Source organism: Oncorhynchus tshawytscha, linkage group LG22, assembly GCF_018296145.1.
Source record: "Oncorhynchus tshawytscha isolate Ot180627B linkage group LG22, Otsh_v2.0, whole genome shotgun sequence".
Lineage (NCBI taxonomy): Eukaryota > Metazoa > Chordata > Actinopteri > Salmoniformes > Salmonidae > Oncorhynchus > Oncorhynchus tshawytscha.
Genome location: NC_056450.1, coordinates 14,887,004 through 14,905,948, shown reverse-complemented (window position 1 = coordinate 14,905,948; position 18,945 = coordinate 14,887,004). Strand labels below are relative to the sequence as shown.

General features: G+C 43.5%; 2 protein-coding genes across 6 annotated transcripts in view; both read left to right on the top strand.

Moving 5' to 3' along the window:
- Nucleotides 1-11,904, top strand: part of LOC112221896 (protein prickle) — a 31,666-nt gene extending 19,762 nt beyond the window's left edge. For 4 of the 5 annotated variants that reach the window (XM_024384312.2, XM_024384311.2, XM_024384308.2 and 1 more), the window contains 9 exons: nt 677-860; nt 1,049-1,162; nt 3,541-3,678; nt 7,129-7,332; nt 8,086-8,272; nt 8,477-8,815; nt 9,077-9,397; nt 9,639-10,007; nt 10,097-11,904. In XM_024384312.2, coding sequence (XP_024240080.1) covers nt 677-860; nt 1,049-1,162; nt 3,541-3,678; nt 7,129-7,332; nt 8,086-8,272; nt 8,477-8,815; nt 9,077-9,397; nt 9,639-10,007; nt 10,097-10,575 — 2,335 coding nt within the window. In that variant the 3' untranslated portion in view covers nt 10,576-11,904. The remainder of the gene's footprint in view (nt 1-676; nt 861-1,048; nt 1,163-3,540; nt 3,679-7,128; nt 7,333-8,085; nt 8,273-8,476; nt 8,816-9,076; nt 9,398-9,638; nt 10,008-10,096) is intronic. The other variant, XM_024384309.2, reaches the window with a different exon arrangement.
- Nucleotides 11,905-12,676: 772 nt separating this feature from the next.
- LOC112221894 (protein FAM110A) lies at nt 12,677-16,399 on the top strand. Its single transcript, XM_024384307.2, has 2 exons — nt 12,677-12,871; nt 14,460-16,399. The coding sequence occupies exon 2, from the start codon at nt 14,657-14,659 to the stop codon at nt 15,944-15,946; it is 1,290 nt and encodes a 429-aa protein (XP_024240075.1). The 5' UTR covers nt 12,677-12,871; nt 14,460-14,656; the 3' UTR covers nt 15,947-16,399.
- The last annotated feature ends 2,546 nt before the right edge of the window (nt 16,400-18,945 follow it).

The following is an 18,945-nucleotide window of genomic DNA, read 5'->3' as shown; positions in this document are numbered from 1 at the left end:
CAGCAGTCCGGTTTTCAAGATATTGTAAAACGCATCATCATGATGCTTCATGAAAGTCATGAGTTTCCTTTTGAGATGCAGGGTCTGATTTCAAGTAGAGATGAGACTTACCAGTATGTTTACCATAGGTGACAAGGTGTTAAATATGACTCCTTAACGGGCAGGGGTCAGTCTCTTTCATCAGGTAATCGGAGAATGGTCAGCTACCTCATCCAGTTATGTATGTGTGTGTCCGACGGTGTCACTGTTACACTGAATGCGGGTGTGCATGTCAGTTTGCAGTTAGACTACACGCTCGTTTTAGCTTCTGCGCAGTGAGTATTTGACTGGGTCTGTGTGTCTGAGTTTGTGACGTGCCTCTCCTTGGATGAACACCTGCTTGTTGTCTTAGTAATGCGTGACTGTGATGCGGGGAGTCATATTGAGTCACGCTCAAGAATGTTTGTGGGCTTGCTAATTACATCATGTATCCAACGCAAAGTATGTTCATGCCATGGAATACTTGACCACAGGCAGTATGGATGTGTGGGCATGTGTATGAGTCTATTGGAATGGTTGGCAAATGTTGGCAAACAATGGCATGTTTTTATGATTAGATAATAGGATGTGTTAAAAAAAAATCTTAGTTTGGTGGGTGTTGCATGTATTGGACCTGTTGTCCTCTTTCCATCCACAGGAAGATCTGTGTGCACTGTAAGTGTGTGCGTGAGGAGCATGCAGTGCGGGCGGTGTCGGGCCAGCTGGAGAGGATGATGGTGAAGCTGGTCTCAGACTTCCAGAGACACTCCATCTCCGACGACGACTCGGGCTGCGCCTCCGAGGAGTATGCCTGGGTCCCGCCTGGACTCAAGCCCGAACAGGTCAGAACCAGCTTTCAATATACTTGGCATCGCTCATTTACTCGTGTGTTTCCTTTTATTTTGACAGTTACCTGTATGTTTAAACTTCAACACTCATTCTTATTTGCATACACACAGGGTATAAAAAAAATGGCCTCGCAGCCCCTGTCAAAGAAGTGTGTGTCTAAACATGCTTGTTTTTAATGCAGGTGTATCAGTATTTCAGCTGTATCCCGGAGGACAGAGTGCCCTATGCTAACAGCTCAGGAGAGCGGTACCGCATAAAACAGCTCCTCCACCAGCTACCAGCTCACGACAGTGAGGTAACAGTCGCTAATACTGTAACTCTGCGTCGGGTTTTGGTTGTCCTAAAGCCCCTGGGCTATAATATGATTGTTTTCTGTGATGCTTGTCTGACTCAGCATTATAACTATTCTTTACTGTACTGCACGTCTGTGGGAGATTTTGGTTTCCCTAGCCTCTGGTCTGTAATGTAACAGTCACAAGTTTGGACACACCTACTCATTTCAGTTTTTTTTTAAATAGATATTTTATTATTTTTGACTATTTTCTACATTGTAGAATAATAGTGAAGACATCAAAACTATGAAATGGCACATGGAATCATGTAGTAACCAAAAAAGTGTTAAACATTTCTTCAAAGTAGCCACTGTCGTGTCCTTGGCTATGCCGGATTAAGTGATATGACATGCTATTCTATAAAATCATTTCTCCGTAATTAATATCACCTGGTTGAGCTAATCATGTAAATGTAATTAACTAGAGAGTCGGGGCACCACAAAATAATATTTTTAGAGCTGTTACCCTCCGAATAAACTCTTGAAGACCTAGTAATATTTTACATCAATAGCAGTCAATATTAATCGTCACCTTAATTCAGTCTCTTCTGAAAGTTGTAAATTCTTGGTTATCTTCACGAACCCTGGCTAACATGTTGAATCAGCAATACAAAATTGGGTTTAATTATTTATTTACTAAATACCTAACCAATCACACAGAATTACACATAATTAATCATAACTTGATTACAAATTACGTCATAAAGGAAAACGTCCCTAGCGGGCGGAACAGATATGACAGCTTGTTACACAAAAGAAAAGGGTGTGGGTTTGAGTGAAAGAGCGGGAAGACTGAGTAACAAAGGAAGAAGCTGCAGTATCTTATGCATTCTAAATTACCGCCCGTTTGGACCCACTGGTTGATGCTTATTTATAAAATCCTATTAGGCCTCACTCTCTCCTATCTGAGATATCTACTGCAGCCCTCATCCTCCATATACAACACCCGTTCTGCCAGTCACATTCTGTTAAAGGTCCCCAAAGCGCACACATCCCTGGGTCACTCATCTTCTCAGTTCGCTGCAGCTAGCGACTGGAACGAGCTGCAGCAAACACTCAAACTGGACAGTTTTATCTCAATCTCTTCATTCAAAGACTCAATCATGGACACTCTTACTGAGAGTTGTGGCTGCTTTGTGATCTATTGTTGTCTCTACCTTATTGCCCTTTGTGCTGTTGTCTGTGCCCAATAATGTTTGTAACATGTTTTGTGCTGCTACCATGTTGTTGTTATGTTGCTACCATGCTGTGTTGTCATGTGTTGCTGCCTTGCTATGTTGTTGTCTTAGGTCTCTCTTTATGTAGTGTTGTCCCTCATGTTGTGACACGTGTTTTTGTCCTATGTTTATATTGTATTTATTTTTAATCCCAGGTCCCCGTCAACCGCAGGAGGCCTTTTGCCTTTCGGTAGGCCGTCATTGTAAATAAGAATTTGTTCTTAACTGACTTGCCAAGTTAAATAAAGGTTCAATAAAAAATAAGAAGGGGAGACTTTCTTGGGCCAAGAAACACGAGCAAATGACATTAGACCGGTGGAAATCTGCCCTTTGGTCTGATGAGTCCAAATTTGAGATTTTTGGATCCAACCGCTGTGTCTTTGTGAGACGCAGAGTAGGTGAACGGATTATCTTTGCATATGTGGTTCGCACAGTGAAGCATGGAGGAGGAGGTGTGACGGTGTAGGGGTGCTTTGCTGGTGACACTCTCAGTAATTTATTTAGAATTCAAGGCACACTTAACCAGCATGGCTACCAAAGCATTCTGCAGTGATATGCCATCCCATTTAATTTGCACTTAGTGGGACTATCGTTTGTTTTTCAACAGGACAATGACCCAACACACCTCCAGGCTGTGTAAGGGCTATTTCACCAAGAAGGAGAGTGATGGAGTGCTGCATCAGATGACATGGCCTCCACAATCACCTGACCTCAACCCAATTTAAGATGGTTTGGGATGAGTTGTAGCGCAGAGCGAAGGAAAAGCAGCCAACACGTGCTCAGCATATGTGTGAACTCCTTCAAGACTGTTGGAAAAGCATTCCTCCTGAAGCTGGTTGTGAGAATGCCAAGAATGCGCAAAGCTATGGCTACTTTGAAGAATCTCAAATATAAAATATATTCTGATTTTTTTAATTATTATTTTTTTGGTTACTACATGATTCCATATGTGTTGTTTCATAGTTTTGATGTCTTCACTGATTCTACAGTGTAGAACATAGTCAAAAAGAAAAAACTTGTATGAGTCCAAACTTTTGACTGGTACTGGCGTTTTTGTTTTGTTCCTCACTAGTTTGTTCTGCTTGAGTCAGCATTATAACTTCTGTATGTGTTTTGTGTTTCCAGCCTCAATACTGTAACCATCTGGATGAGGAGGAGAAGAAGGAGCTGCGTATGTTCAGTCAGCAGAGGAAAAGAGAGAACCTGGGCAGAGGCATGGTCAGACTGTTCCCTGTCACCATGACCGGAGCCATCTGCCAACAGGTAGATACTGCTGGGGGGGGGGGTGGATACAGTGAGAGTGAGGGACCAGGGAGATGGAGACAGGAGGAATTAGGGAATTCTCTGATTTTTGGTGTATGTATCAGACCTGAGTTCAAATATCTAAATTATTTTCACATTTGAAGTAAGTATTCACATTTCACATTTTATTTGAAAATACAAGTAGTTTAATATTTGTATGTATTTGGAAAGTATTTTAAAATACTCAATTACACTCCCTAAAAATTTCAAATAAGTATTTTAAAATGCTCTCAAATACAATTTGTTTGGTTATTTGTAAAAACTAAATGGTCTTTCAAATACTCAAAGATACTTATTTTGAGCTCTTTTGAAAAGGCTCAAATACACAGAAAAATAAGCATTTTAAATACCAGATACTGAAATACACACCAAGCCAGGCACATACAGTTGAAGTCGGAAGTTTACATACACCTTAGCCAAGTAAATTTAAACTCAGTTTTTCACAATTCCTGACATTTAATCCTAGTAAATATTCCCTGTTTTAGGTCAGTTAGGATCACAACTTTATTTTAAGAATGTGAATGTCAGAATAATAGTAGGGTGATTTTATTTCAGCTTTTATTTCTTTAATCACATTCCCAGTGGCTCGCACACGCTTTTTCAGTTCTGCCCACACATTTTCTATGGGATGGAAGTCAGGGCTTTGTGATGGCCACTCCAATCCCTTGACTTTGTTGTCCTTAAGCCATTTTTGCCACAACTTTGGAAGTATGCTTGGGGTCATTGTCCATTTGGAAGACCAATTTGTGACCAAGCTTTAACTTCCTGACTGATGTCTTGAGATGTTGCTTCAATATATCCACATAATTTTCCTACCTCATGATGCCATCTATTTTGTGAAGTGCACCAGTCCCTCCTGCAGCAAAACATCCCTACAACTTGATGCAGCCACCCCCGTGCTTTCACGTTTGGGATGGTGACCTTCGGCTTGCAAGCCCCCCCCTTTTTCCTCCAAACATAATGAATGGTCATTATGGCCTAACAGTAATATTTTTGTTTCATCAGACCAGAGGACATTTCTCCAAAAAGTACGATCTTTTTCCCCATGTGCAGTTGCAAACCGTAGTCTGGCCTTTTTATGGCTGTTTTAGAGCAGTGGCTTCTTCCTTGCTGAGCGGAATTTCAGGTTATGTCGATATAGGACTCGTTTTACTGTGGATATAGATACTTTTGTACCTGTTTCCACCAGCATCTTCACAAGGTCCTTTGCTGTTGTTCTGGGATTGATTTGCACTTTTGGCACCAAAGTACGTTCATCTCTAGGAGACAGAACGCGTCTCCTTCCTGAGCGGTATGACGGCTGCGTGGTCCCATGGTGTTTATACTTGCGTACAATTGTTTGTACAGATGAACGTGGCACCTTCAGGCATTTGGAAATTGCTCCCAAGGATGAACCAGACTTGTGGAGGTCTACAATTGTTTTTCTGAGGTTGATTTCTTTTGATTTTCCCATGATGTCAGGCAAAGAGGCACTGAGTTTGAATGTAGGCCTTGAAATACATCTACAAGTACACCTCCAATTGACTCAAATGATGTCAATTAGCCTATCAGAAGCTTCTAAAGCCATGACATAATTATCTGGAATTTTCCAAGCTGTTTAAAGGCACAGCCGGCTTAGTGTATGTGAACTTCTGACCCACTGGAATTGTGATTAAGTGAAATAATCTGTCTGTAAACAATTGTTGGAAAAATGACTTGTCATGCACAAAGTAGATGTCCTAACCGACTTGCCAAAACTATAGTTTGTTAACAAGAAATTTGTGGCGTGTTTGAAACACTTAGGTTGGAGTCATTAAAACATTTATGTAAACTTGAATGAATCATGATGTACTGTTTTACGTAGGACCGCCCCAGCCCTTCCGTTTGCAGCCAGCCCTTCCGTAATAAACAAACACACACAACAGTAGCTAGCTAGCATAAGCCGTGGAACTTCAGACATCGTTTGCCACTAACATCATGAATATGGCACATAAATCATCACACACATTTTCAAAATGTTAAAATAAACCTTCTATAATAACACAAGTGACATATTAGACAACTGCAACCTGTTAAACGTTACGATCATGTGGCTAGCAAGTAGCAACTGTTAGCTTGCATTGTTCAGCGCAAAGAAAGTCAGCCGCTACAACTTTAGCTCGCTTGCTATCAACTCAAAATCGTCTAGCTAATGAAATGTATGTTTTGTTATAAATTAACGAGTTAGTTAGTTAATTTTAGACTGAACATTTCCTTACTCCACTGAAGTTATTAATTTTCCATCTTGGATGTCCTCTGTTTACGTAGTATGGAAATGATGTAAATCAACCATGCATGCTAGCACTACTTTAACAGAACGCTCCCTAAAAGTTCAAACATGTTTACATTTTAATTTCAATTTTGGTAATGTTCTAGGAATGTTCTCCAAATGGTTTTACATTGGGAATGGTCTCAAATAGTTCAGAGAACTTCAAGAAACAACATTCTTCTATGGGAATTTCAGTACTTCTGCATAATGTTTCCTTATGGTTATATTTAAAGTCATGTTCTCAAATTTTTACAAGAACGTTAAGAAAACTCCATAAAAAACAAAAATGTTTAATGTTCAGAGAACGTTCCAATAATGTTATTTAAAAACATGTACATTTACGTTCTCAGCATCAACAAAACACTCTATCCTCTCTTGTTAAGTGTATTCAGGTATGTTGGTCTCGCCCACTATTTGGCCACACCTGATCTTAATGAGTGCCTGTTTCCTTTGAAAGGGGGTATTTTTGAATAGACTAAAAACATGTCGGGCTTGCTCCATCCTGGTGGCGCAGTGAACTAATTACATAGATAGAGAACTATACATAGAGGATTATACATTTGAATCTAACTGATGCTGTGTCACAATTTTTAAAAATGTGTTTCCATGATTAATGCCTAAGGAAATTCATTTCCTTGTATCCTATCTGTTCTTGGAGTTCAAAAACATTAACCCAAAATAAGATGGCAATGTTATTAAAAGTCTTATAGAAACATTCAGTGACATTTTTGTTTTTTAAAACCTACAAATAACCTGTAATTTTAGTTCTCTGAGAGTTAATAAAACCTCCCAGGAAAACTGTCAAGGAACCAGAGTAAAACATTCTCAGAACGTCAGTGGAACGTAAAGATAAACGTTCCCAGAACAGGCAAAATGTTTAGTTCTGTTCTCGGAGCATTTTTTTTATTTTTTAAAGTTCAGTTTTACCCGTCAGGAAGCGTATGGCTTCGTTCCCAGAACAAATGGGAAACCAAAAATGTACGTACCCACAACTTCCAAGGAACCAAATGTGCGAGCTGGGATGTATTTGAACCGAGGTCTGTTATGTATACACTTGTGTTCTCACATGCTCATTTACATTTTGTTTACCTATTGTTTTGTCTCTGTCATTCTCTGTGTTTCAGTGTGGCAGACAGATCTGTGGTGGGGACATAGCGGTGTTTGCCAGCCGGGCGGGTCACGGGAGCTGCTGGCACCCTCAATGTTTCCAGTGTGCCTCTTGTACTGAGCTGCTGGTGGACCTCATCTACTTCTACCAGGATGGACAGATCTACTGTGGCAGGCACCACGCTGAGAGGATCAAACCGCGCTGCCAAGCCTGTGATGAGGTGATTGACTCTGCCCTGTCATGACTCTGCCACCTTCAAGAAATGATATGCTCACTGTGTATCCAGTCCACTGTCTGGTCATGCACTCTGTCTGCCCTGTCCTGTCAACAAATCTCTCCATACTATGTACGCTGTCTGCTCATATACTGTGCGACCCTCTGCTGTCCACAAAGCTCTCCAAACTATGTATCCACTCTCTGCTTATACACTCTCTGCCCTGTCTACAAATCTAAATTTTTCAAATCGCCACTCTTGCCAGTTCTAACACTGACTCTTATGAGGAGATTTGTATCTTTGGCAGACTTGTACTTCGGGGCTGGGAGAGTTTCTTTATTTGATTTACATGCCTGTAGACCCTAGAGGAGCATCTAGTCCCTCAATGAGACAGCCATATGTTGTTGTTCCACAAACACCTTTTAAATCGCTCTTCCACGTGCGCGCGCACACACCCACACAGAGTCTTGTTTAGACCCTTGGTATTTCTGACTTAAGAGATTAGTTGAAGTAGACTAATAGGTCTGTCATGACTGACCTTCACAAGTCCTTAGAGGATGTACACTGTCACACTGTAAAGACAGTCTTTCAGAGAAACATAGCTGTCATTCCACATGAACCAGAAATCTTCATTCGTGATGTGATTTGCTGAGCCTCTTACCCTTTTTTCCACCCACTCTCTTTCTCTCCCCCTCTCTCCCCCCCTCTCTCCTCCTCTCTCTCTCCCCCTCTCTCTCCTCCTCTCTTTCTGAACTGCAGATAATTCTAGCTGATGAGTGTACAGAGGCAGAGGGCCGACACTGGCATAGGAAGCACTTCTGTTGTTTTGAGTGTGAAGCAGCGTTGGGAGGACAGCGGTACATCATGAGAGAGTGCCGGCCGTACTGCTGCTCCTGCTATGAGTCACTCTATGCAGAGTACTGTGACACCTGTGGGGAACACATAGGTACTGGAACAACACAGGTCCATGTTTGCACAAAGGGAAACATATACAACCACTAACACAGAGAGAAGTATATAGCCACTCACACAGAGAAATATACAACCACTCACACAGAGAGAAGTATACACACTCGCACAGAAGTATACCCACTCAAACAGGGAGAAATATATACACAGACAATTTTCTTAGACCCGCTTTGTCTTCCAGGTATAGACCAGGGGCAAATGACCTATGAGGGCCAGCACTGGCATGCTGCCAAGTCGTGTTTCTGCTGTGCCCGCTGTCGGCTCCCCTTGCTGGGGCGGCCCTTCCTCCCACGTGGGGGCCTCATCTTTTGCTCCAGGCCCTGCTCTCTGGGAGAGGACCCAGATAACTCAGACTCGTGTGACTCAGCCCTCCAGAACCGGCCTCCTCAGCACAGACGCTGTGAGACAGATGAGAAGATCCAGCAGCCGCAGCGCTGCTCCCCACAGCAACCACCAGAGGGAGCCAACATCCCTGTTGTCCCAGGAGAAGTCTGCATTCATGCTGCACTGGAAAATAGACGTAGGGGCTTACTGTACATACATAGATGCAGATGGCATTTACATGTTATGTAGGTCATTCCTGAGCCTTTTTATTTCCCCAGCATGTAACAGCTTTGTAATACTCATGCACATAGATTATTTTACTTATTTAGCAGGCTCTTTTCTCCAAAGTAACTTTGATCACATGCTCAAAACAATAGATTTTAGAAAGTGTCAAAGATTACATAGCCTTTTCTATTTAAACAAGGTGGGTTTTATCTTCATTTCATCTGTCTCACAGGTGTTCACATCTCTACTAACGTTCCGAATGGAGTCCCCCCACCACTCAACGGTCATCCTAACCTCAGACGGTCCTACTCTCCCCTTCCCCATTGTCACTTAGCCAATAACTGGGGACCATCTTGTCCTGTCGACCAATCACTCAGCAGTTTGCGCCCTGGAGATTGTGGCAAGCATCCAGGCAGTAGTCTGGAGTTTTTAGGAGAGCCCAATGGCTATGCGGGACACCCCCTCACCAGTTTCAGTAGAGGAACGTCTACTGCAAACGACCGTGGGAACTGTGTGGAGAGAAGTAGTCAAGTTATGCAAGGTATTATACAAGGTATTATACAAGGCAATAAGATGCATCATAAGTTAAATTGGGACTGTTCGGAATGAAAAAGTTAACTGTGGTGCTCTGTTAGATACAATTGGCCACAAGCAAGAGTTACGTAGTATTCTATAAATCTGGAACCAAGTCTTACTCACCTCCTGTTATTGTGAGTTGATTGAACATAAATTGTATCCCTTGCTTTAAATGTATAAATGGAGGTATTTTATTTGTTTTCTCTCCCTCTTCCCAGTGTTTCCTCCCCCGAGGAACTCATCCTTACCTGCATCACTAAACCATCCCAGTCCTGCTGACCCTCTGCCCCTCCCGCCCCCTCAACCCAAGTCTTGTGATTTGATAATCAGACCAAGTCTGCACCAACTAGAGCCAAGCCCCCCTGACCCTAGCCCCCAATCAAGTCGAAGTGGGACAACCAGGGTCAGTTTCCGAGAGCCAATCAGCTGCAGCTACTCTGTGGATGAGGAGGAGGAGGAGGAGGAGGAGGAAGAAGAGGAGGAGGAGAGAAGAGAGGGGGATGAAGAACAGGCAGAGGAAGAGGGTGGAGGTTTTGGGAGCAGGTTACATATGCAAAGGGGCATTCCACCTCAAATGGACCTACTGGGTAAGAGACTGAACTTTCTTTTCCTTTTCGTTCTTTTTCTTTTCATCACAAATGCCAACCGTCTTTCATTTTTTTGCGTCTCCTCACAGATGGTTCATACCAACATCGTAGTTTACGGCGGGGGTGGAACCGTGGCCGTGTGGCTTCCGACTCCACTCTCCACCTAGGCACAGAGACACGTTTCTGTCACTCTCAGCCGGACAGGCCCCGTCTGGATGCTCTAGAAAGGAGACGAGAGAGAGAGAGTGTTTCCCTCTCTTCCCCTGTTATCACAGAGCCCCCATTACTCAACCTCCAGCCAACCCAGTACAACAAACATCAGGACTCCTGCTCCACCTGCTCCTCCTCCTCAGACTCAGAGGAAGATGGTTACTTCCTGGGGCAGCCTATCCCCCTGCCCCCCCAGCTAACCCACAGGCCCCAGTCTGTGGATGGAGAGAGGGAAGGAGAGAGGGATGGAAAGACTGAAGGAGAGAAGGACAGGGGGTTGAGAGACAGCCTGAGCAGGAAGAGAAGGGCCAATGGCCTTGGTGCAAAGGACAAAGACAAGAACTGTGCCATCTCCTAAGTTTGACCCTCACAGTGAAATTTCTGTTTTTCAACGATCAAGCCAATGTCCAGTTTCACAATGAAGGATAAATATGAATCTGTAACATGTGGGGATACTTTGAATACAACACTCCTATCCAGCAGACTCATTCAAAGATTAAACCACTACTATAAGAAGGCAAGAGGAAACGGAGAGAGTGACTGACTGTAAGATGTATTAGAGGGATCAGATATGAAATATAAATGTTATGTTTTGTGTTTGTATATTGTTTAGGGCACTTTTTTCCACAGTAGAGTGAATCTGGCATCTATCTAGGAAGTGCTGTAAGAACATTTCACTGTGTTCCCGCAGCGCATGTTGTAGGATTTACTCAGAAACGTGAAGAAATTCACTTTACATTTATATTCAAGTGAATTTGTGGAAGAGAATGCTCATTCCAGTATAAACATGTAAGCATTTTTTTGCGGGAAGTTATTCTTATCTCTATTTTTGTATAGGACCATCTAATTAATGTACATGAAAGATTTGGGGATTCCTTCTCAGATTCTACATTTCTTTGAGGGTCTTCATGGGCATTTGTCTCGCTCACTCACTCTCTGCTTCCAAACATGCACATTAGAGAGTTCTTCAGAAAATAATGTGCTGGCAGGGTTCAGTCACATTATTTCACCAAGGCCGATATCAACTAAGAAGCTGACTTTTCATGTTTTTGTAGCATACCATTTTTTTCTACTCTGAGTGTTATATGCAATGTTACACATTTTATGAGAATAATGATTGGAAATGTTTGTTAAACCAAATAGTTGGCTAAATATTCTGTGAGAACCAAAACAGAGTGTTGGTCCCACACAGTGAGATTGAAAAGACTATGTGCGAACCTGGACTGTGAACGTTGGTGTGTATGTTCATGTGTGTATGTTTTGACAACCTATCATATCAAAATGTATTTGTCACATGCGCTGAATACAACAGGTGTAGACTTCGCCGTGAAATGCTAACGAGCCCTTTCCCAACAATGCAGATTTAAAAGTAAGGAAAATTAGCAAAAAAGGAAATATTAACACAATAGAATAAGACTATATACAAGGTTCTAACTTTGATGTAAAGCCTCCCTATGTGAGCATATGATATTCAAAAAAAGAAATGGTGTACATTCACTGATTTTTAGATCAAAAACACATTTACTTCAAGTCTATTTTTATACTCTTGGGTGCTGGTTCCTGTTTTCAATGTTTTTTGTTGAAATGTAAAAACACTTTTTAAACAAACATAAACTTTTCAGAGATTGTGAGGAAACTACAGTTTCTGAAAGTTTTGTACTAGGAGAAATAAATTCATTGAAAACGACAATTTCTCATTTTCATATCAGAATATACACTGAGTGGACAAAACATTAGGAACACCTTCGGAATATTGAGTTGCACCCTCTTTTGCCCTCAGAACAGCCTCAATTCGTTGGGGCACGGACTCTACAAGGCGTCGAAAGCGTTCCACACAGGGTTGCTGGCTGACGTTGATTCCAATGCTTCTCACAGTTGTCAAGTTGGCTGGTTGTCCTTTGGGTGGTAGACCATTCTTGAGACACACAGGAAACTGTTCAGTGTGAAAAAACCCAGCAGCGTTGCAGTTGTTGACACTCAAACCGGTGAGCCTGGCACCTACTTCCATACCCTGTTCGAAGGCACTTAAATATTTTGTCTTGCCCATTCACTCTCTGAATGGCAGACAAGCACAATCCATGTCTCAATTGTCTCAAGGATTAAAAATCATTCTTTAACATGTCTCCTCCCCTTCATTAACAGATGACATCGATAAGGGATCATAGCTTTGACCTGGTTAATCTATCATGGAAAAATAATGTTTTGTACACAATGTATGTTTCATTCATTTCAATATTATGTTTCATTTTGACAATTAACACCAACGGTCCTCTTTTTACAGTCTATGGTCCACACACTGACCTTCTGATCAGAGATGGGTCTGTTATTGTCTAACAGGTTAATTATTACGAACACCAGCATGCTTTGAAGCATAAATCATTAGAGGAAAAGAAACTGTCATGTGACAGAACCCGGTCTACTTCCTTATGTAGGAATGATTGGTCAGAGTAGTCAGGTGGGGGAGGGAGTAGAACAAGGAGGAGGAGCAGCACATGAGTGGTCTGACAGGTTTGGCTGGTCTGTTGCTCCCTTCCATTCTGGAACACATTCACACGCTACAGTAGAATTCTACAGTTATCCTTTGTGGCGTGATGAGCTGTAGAGAGGCCTAGAGTTCCGTTGGGGACCTGTAAGATTCTACTTCCACTCTAAAGGTGAGTTTTCATTGGATTGTAAAAGCCTGAGTAAGTGTGCGTGTGTCCTAGGAACCAACGCCTTCAAACAAACAGGATCAAAGAACACTAGGACAAGACCCTATATAAGGCCTTGACTGTGTTTGTGTGAGAGGTCCTTTCAGTTTCATGTACATACCTGGCTTGTGTGTTTCTACAAGTCTTTTCTCATTAACCTCCTGGGTCATCCCATGGTGTTAGCTGTTTTTTCTTCCTAAATGGAACAAGCTGAGACTTGAGCCTGGGTTGAACGAGAAGGATCTGTATGTTCATTTTACATACCACTGTACAGAACTTTGTGTTCGGTATTACTGTACTTGGAGAACTTGGCCTAATAAAATAGAATGTCCTCTGCCCTCATTGACATGCATTGTACTGTGTGTACAGTAGGAGTGTGAGTGTGAGAGGAGAAGCAACATTGAGATAAAGAGATAAGGACATGCAGGTGAGAGTGCAGTGAGACAGTTGTTGCACCTGGTGGAATGAGAAACATGTTGAGAATGTGTCTGTCACACAGACTATTAGAGTGGTGTATTTTAAACTCACTCTTCCTCTTTCATAAAGCAATGAGTATGGGTTTGTCATTATCTTTGCACTTTATCTACCAACGGTGCATGACACCACACAATAGGAACATCTTTAGAAGTTAATAACAGGCCTACACTCTTAACTTCTTGTTCCCCAGTAGGGTCAGATACATGGAATCATTTCCCTGACCCAACCCCCCTTGTATCCAGCTCTCAAGTTAATGTTTATGTTGCTGTGGTCACTGATCTTCAGCAAATTTACTGGTGTAGAAAAAACCTATATAATGTGTGTTCTTCTAAGCAAAACAAATATTCAGATAACGAATTGATGATGACTGACTACAACTCCTAGATGGGTGGGTCAAGTGTTACGGTTTCAGAAATACAAACCAGACAACCTTGGGGTCTGCAGTCTAGAGGAAGCCCAAGCCCAGCACTACCCCCTAGCAACTGGGAGCTTTATTTAAAGATGGAGTGGCATTGTTCCCCTCTAACAGCTGTTGGGGTGTATGTATGGATATTCTTCCAAACAATAGTTTGTTGACAGCTGGTGAGCCCCCCCACCCCCACACTTTTCTTCAGTCCTCTCTCAAGCTCAGGCTTTTCACTGGCCTTACAATGAATGGAAATGAAGTGTGGAAGTTTATTGTGTTATGTTCTTGAGATCGATGGGTGCCAGGTGTAATTGATAAATGTTTGGACCCGCAGCCAATGGCCTGCATCCGACCCGTCCCTTTTCTATTCAGATGTATAACATTCTGTGTTGTGATTGGCTGCATCCTGGGGTTTTGTGGGTGCAGTGGGAGGAGCCATTATACTGTTGACTTACAATATCCCTGAATCATCCACAGCACTTTATAGTGCTTAGTGTGAGTTGCTGTATCAGTTACATTGGGGCAGTATCTCTGTATCTCTCCCTCTGTCTTTGAGGTAACTGTGAATTTATATTGATTGCTTGCTTGTATGTGTTGTCTCTTTCCTTTGACACATATATCTGATGGTGTGTAAATTGCTGTGTGATGGTGTTTCTCCTTTTTCTACAGAACATCCAGACTTTAAGGCACCAGGGATCAAGTGAGATCCCGTGGGAACTGGACGAAGAAGGACTCATATCGCCAAGAGAAAAATCCTGTCAACTTTCAGGGGACAGTAGGATTCTGGACTGATGGCATCCAAAGAAGTTTGACTTTAGGTGGCCAAAAACTGCAGGAGAAAGGCGGGAGTCAAGGACAACCCACCCATGTTACCTCCCACTCCCATCTCCAGCATGCATGTGGAGACCCCCCAGCCTGTCCTGACACAGCCGGTGAGGGCTGCTGGGACGCCCAACCCCAACCGCATCCTCATGCCAAACCGCCTCCTCCTCCAACCAAGAACAGCGGCAGCAGCTGAGCCCAGGCAGAGCGCAGTGGAGAGGCTGGCGGCAGACAAGGCTAAATACGTCAAGAGTCAGGTGGCCCGCTCCAAGCAGCAGCCAATAAAAGTGCCTCCGCCTGTCATGCGCAAACCTCTGATGTCCCCGGCTACCGGACTACGGCCAACCCGTAAGACCCAACCTTCTCGCTCTAACTACACCCAGCAAGGGAGTGCTCCATTGGACCTGGAGCACCTGAGTAACCTGATCAACGGGATGGGTGAGGCTGAAACTCCCCCTACCTCTCCCACCATGGACCCAGTGGAGAGTAGTCAGGCCCCTGACTGCCCCACCACCACTACCATCTCTCCCTGTCCCTCTCCGTTCTCTGCTGGGGCTGCTGAGGGGATCCCGACCCCCTGCCCTGAATGGTCCACCCCAGTCAAATTAAGGATAAATGCCTCTGGCCCACTAAGTCCTTCTGGATGTTCTGCTGCAGTGACCATACGTAGAGTGGACGTAATACCCCAACACCACCATACCATGCCAGTGAGGAAGCCCTTCAGAGCACGGCAGCAGATGCATCTCCCATTGCAGCCCATGGCTCTGCATCCACACACCCAGATCCACAACGCTATGTCACCTCTTCGTCTCTTCCACCCCCGAACTACCTATGCACCAGGCCCTGCATCTCTTAAACCAGTCCCAGCCCCTCCACCACAAGAACACACCCCAAGCCCCAACTCCCCGTCTACCCCCGTTCAGTTCCCAGCCAACTACCCTGTACTTCCGCCCTCCCCGTCGGTCACTCGCCCGTCCTCCGGTAGCTCCAGGAAACGGCCCTCTCTGACCCGCTCCAAATCAGACATGAGTGACCGTTACTCCCGGGCCAGTACTGACCTGGAGCGCTTCTTCAACCTGTGTGGTTTGGACCCTTCGGAGATGCAGGTGCTGAAGGGGCCGAGCTCTGACATTGTGTCCCTTGCACAGTTCCGCAGTGCCAGTGCTCCTGGGTCAGAGTGTGCAGGGCATGAGGGTGAAGAGGAAGAAGAGAATGGTGGGCCTGCAGAGCCGGCTCCCTATGGTGTCTCGGTCATTGAGAGGAACGCCAGAGTGATCAAGTGGCTTTATGGTATCCGCCAATCCAAGGATACTGCCAGGAGCACCAACATGTAGGGCCATGAGACTAATGTAAATAGAGGCAGGGGAGAAAAATATGGAGGTACACTTTAAACATAATTCCTGTACAGAGAAAAAACACTGGAGAAGTGTGACTGCCGTATGAACCAACCAATGACAATGAAAATGAAAGGAAGGGACTGATGTGTACTAATAGTGAAAGAAAATGTCTGTTAAAGCAGTATGATAGTGTTGGACATCATTTGTGCAAGATATTTGGTACTTTGTACTACCACCCGTTTCACATTTATTGACAAAAAAAGATAGCCGGTCAGATTACAAGTAAATTATCAGAATTGTGTTCTGTTTTTAAAAATGAGAAATACATCAACATATTTGTTTTTGTCTCATACTGGGGCTTTACAAGTCTTTATTTTTGGTTTGCTTTGTTACTGTATGTTCAGATCTGTTTCTAAATAAATACCATTTAACAATGTTAAAGTAAGCCGATCTGAGGTCTGTGAGTTCATCATTCATGTTCTCTGTTTTCGAGGGGTGCAGCTAGAGCGGGAAAAGGTATGTGGGACTGACTGGGTGAAATTACAGGAGAGTTGGGACTGACTGGGTGAAATTACAGGAGAGTTGGGACTGTCTGGGTGAAATTACAGGAGAGTTGGGACTGACTGGGTGAAATTACAGGAGAGTTTCACCAGATCATGGGAGTCCAATTCAATATGAAGTTTCTGTTGAACATTTGGCTTAGTGTGTTTATACTCCATTTGAACTTGAGCAACTCCTAATTTAATGACAACGTGAAACAATGATTTGATTTTTCATAAGCATTTATTTGGTTCTCCATCCTTGCAATGGACTACCATTTCCCCAAACACCTTTTTGCGTTATAACACTTTAGTGTGGCTTTACAGATGTTCCTGCTGGATGTTCTACAGGTCAGTAATGTTACTCATTGCCTGCATGTCAGTCAGTCAGTCAGTCAACTCCACTGTCTCATGTCTGTCTGTAATCTCTCTGGCCTGGAGTCCTTTCTGTCCCTGGCTCTTTTGCAGATTGAGGCCTTCTATGTTTCTCTGATCCTTCAAGAGGAACTGACCCATCCCTACCTTCAGGCTAGTGAGCCTCAGCGGTTTGACACCCATTGACAAACTCCTGCCATGGTTAGTGGATCTCAGTAATGCCGTCCATTTTTATATTGACTTTTGGCAGTGCTATCCATTCTAGCTGTCCTTCTCAGAGCATCCCTTTCTGTATCTTTGTGTTTTTCAGGGTGGTTGTCTCCATGCCTTTTGGTTTCTTCTCCTATGTCCTGCTGTAGTTCATGTCTCAAGCCTTCAGTGTTCCCTGGTACCTCACATCAAGCTGCCTGTTTGAGACCCTCATGACATCCAGCCTGTTATCTACTCTTCCTTCACACACAGTATGACCCGCCAACCCTATCTCCAAGTCTTTATCCTCTACATCCTCAACCACTGTTTGCCTTGCTCCATGTCTGTATCACCATGACTACTGTATGTATCCCAAACAAATCACTTGGCTGTCGCCTGATCTCTGCAGGGTTATTGCCGCTGCTTCTTGAGAATTACCTGACTGTATGAAACAAGAAGTACCATTTACTTTCCTTAGGGCATCGGTATGGATACTGCCTTCCATACTCTTCCTGTGTCAGTGTAACCATGGTTACAAGGTGCAATTCTTGAATGACTCTAGTTACAGTATCACAAACCCCTTTTTTTCACCATGGTTTCTGTCTCTTTCCTGACAGTGTATTAATGTGCCTTCCTTTTCGCTGAGCATGAGACACTCTGCCACAGCCTACAGTAAGAGCTTGATATCCACTGTCTCGTTTTTCATATTGTATTGACGAATTGCATGCAGTAACAATTGATAAAATCATATATTTCAGTTTTTCAGTCTCACCTGTCCCTTGGTCTGTATGTTTCTCCTTCTCTCTCTGATAGGAATGAGTGTGGAGCTGGTGGCCTCTGTGATTCAGGGTCAGGTTGTGGCTGTATTCTACACAGAGAAGGCTGGGGCATGTCAGCAGTTGGACCAGAGCCAGGAGCTGCCTCACAACACCCCTTCATCACAAATCGTTACTACAGACCATGGTACTACTTCCCCTCTGAGACACATTGCAAGTGAATGTTTCCCCGTCTCAAACCCTAGCCTAACCCAGCACTGAAGTACATACCGCTCTCCTACTATGTTGGTTTAGCAGCATTTCTTTGTCTGTGGAAATGAACTTACCTATAATGCCAGGGATATCATATTACACTAATTAACTGTCCTTAGCACAACAAAGGCCATTCGTGTGTGTGCATGTGGGAGCATGCATTTCAAGGACGTGAGTTTGTCTTGTTTGTTTACCCATAGGCCTGTGCGTTTTATGCATACATGTGAAGGACTTGTGTTTGTGTAGCCTTGTTTATCTGTGAGGTTTTGTGTATTTTTCCCCTGTTGTAAGGTTTTCCTGACCTCAGTGCTAGTCATGGGTGGGCTGTTCTTCCTCTGCTGCCTTGTCCTCTTCCTGGGGGTGAAAGAGCTGCGGAGTGAGTCAATGGTCAGAACAATGGAGTTAGGGTTAGTGTGGTCAGTTTAGAACTGCTAGAGCAAAGCACATGGGAGGTCAAGGTTCAGTAGAACGTGTTAAAGAGTCTAGAGCTGGGAGGTGACTAAATAATGGATAGGCTTGGAACTAAAGTAACTTATGACATGTCAGACATTTCTTCAGTTTTCTACAATACCAAACACCTCTCTCTGATTTTTGTCTCCAGCTCCCCTCTAGTGTGGATAGTGTGTGTCCTATCTCTCCACTCTAAAGATGCTAGTGTGCCATGTTCCTTGCCAACGACTGGGCCTTGGCTTTCTCTTTGCTGCACTTGCCTTCTGGATAAATCCTTGCCTGGACTGCATCCAAATAGATCAACAAAAAATGACAATCTTGAGTCAACTAATGCACATTTGTCCCTTAGATGTCCCTTAAACGTCACACATAGTTGTATCACACACCCTCTTGGCCTCAAAAGGACGGTCTGATT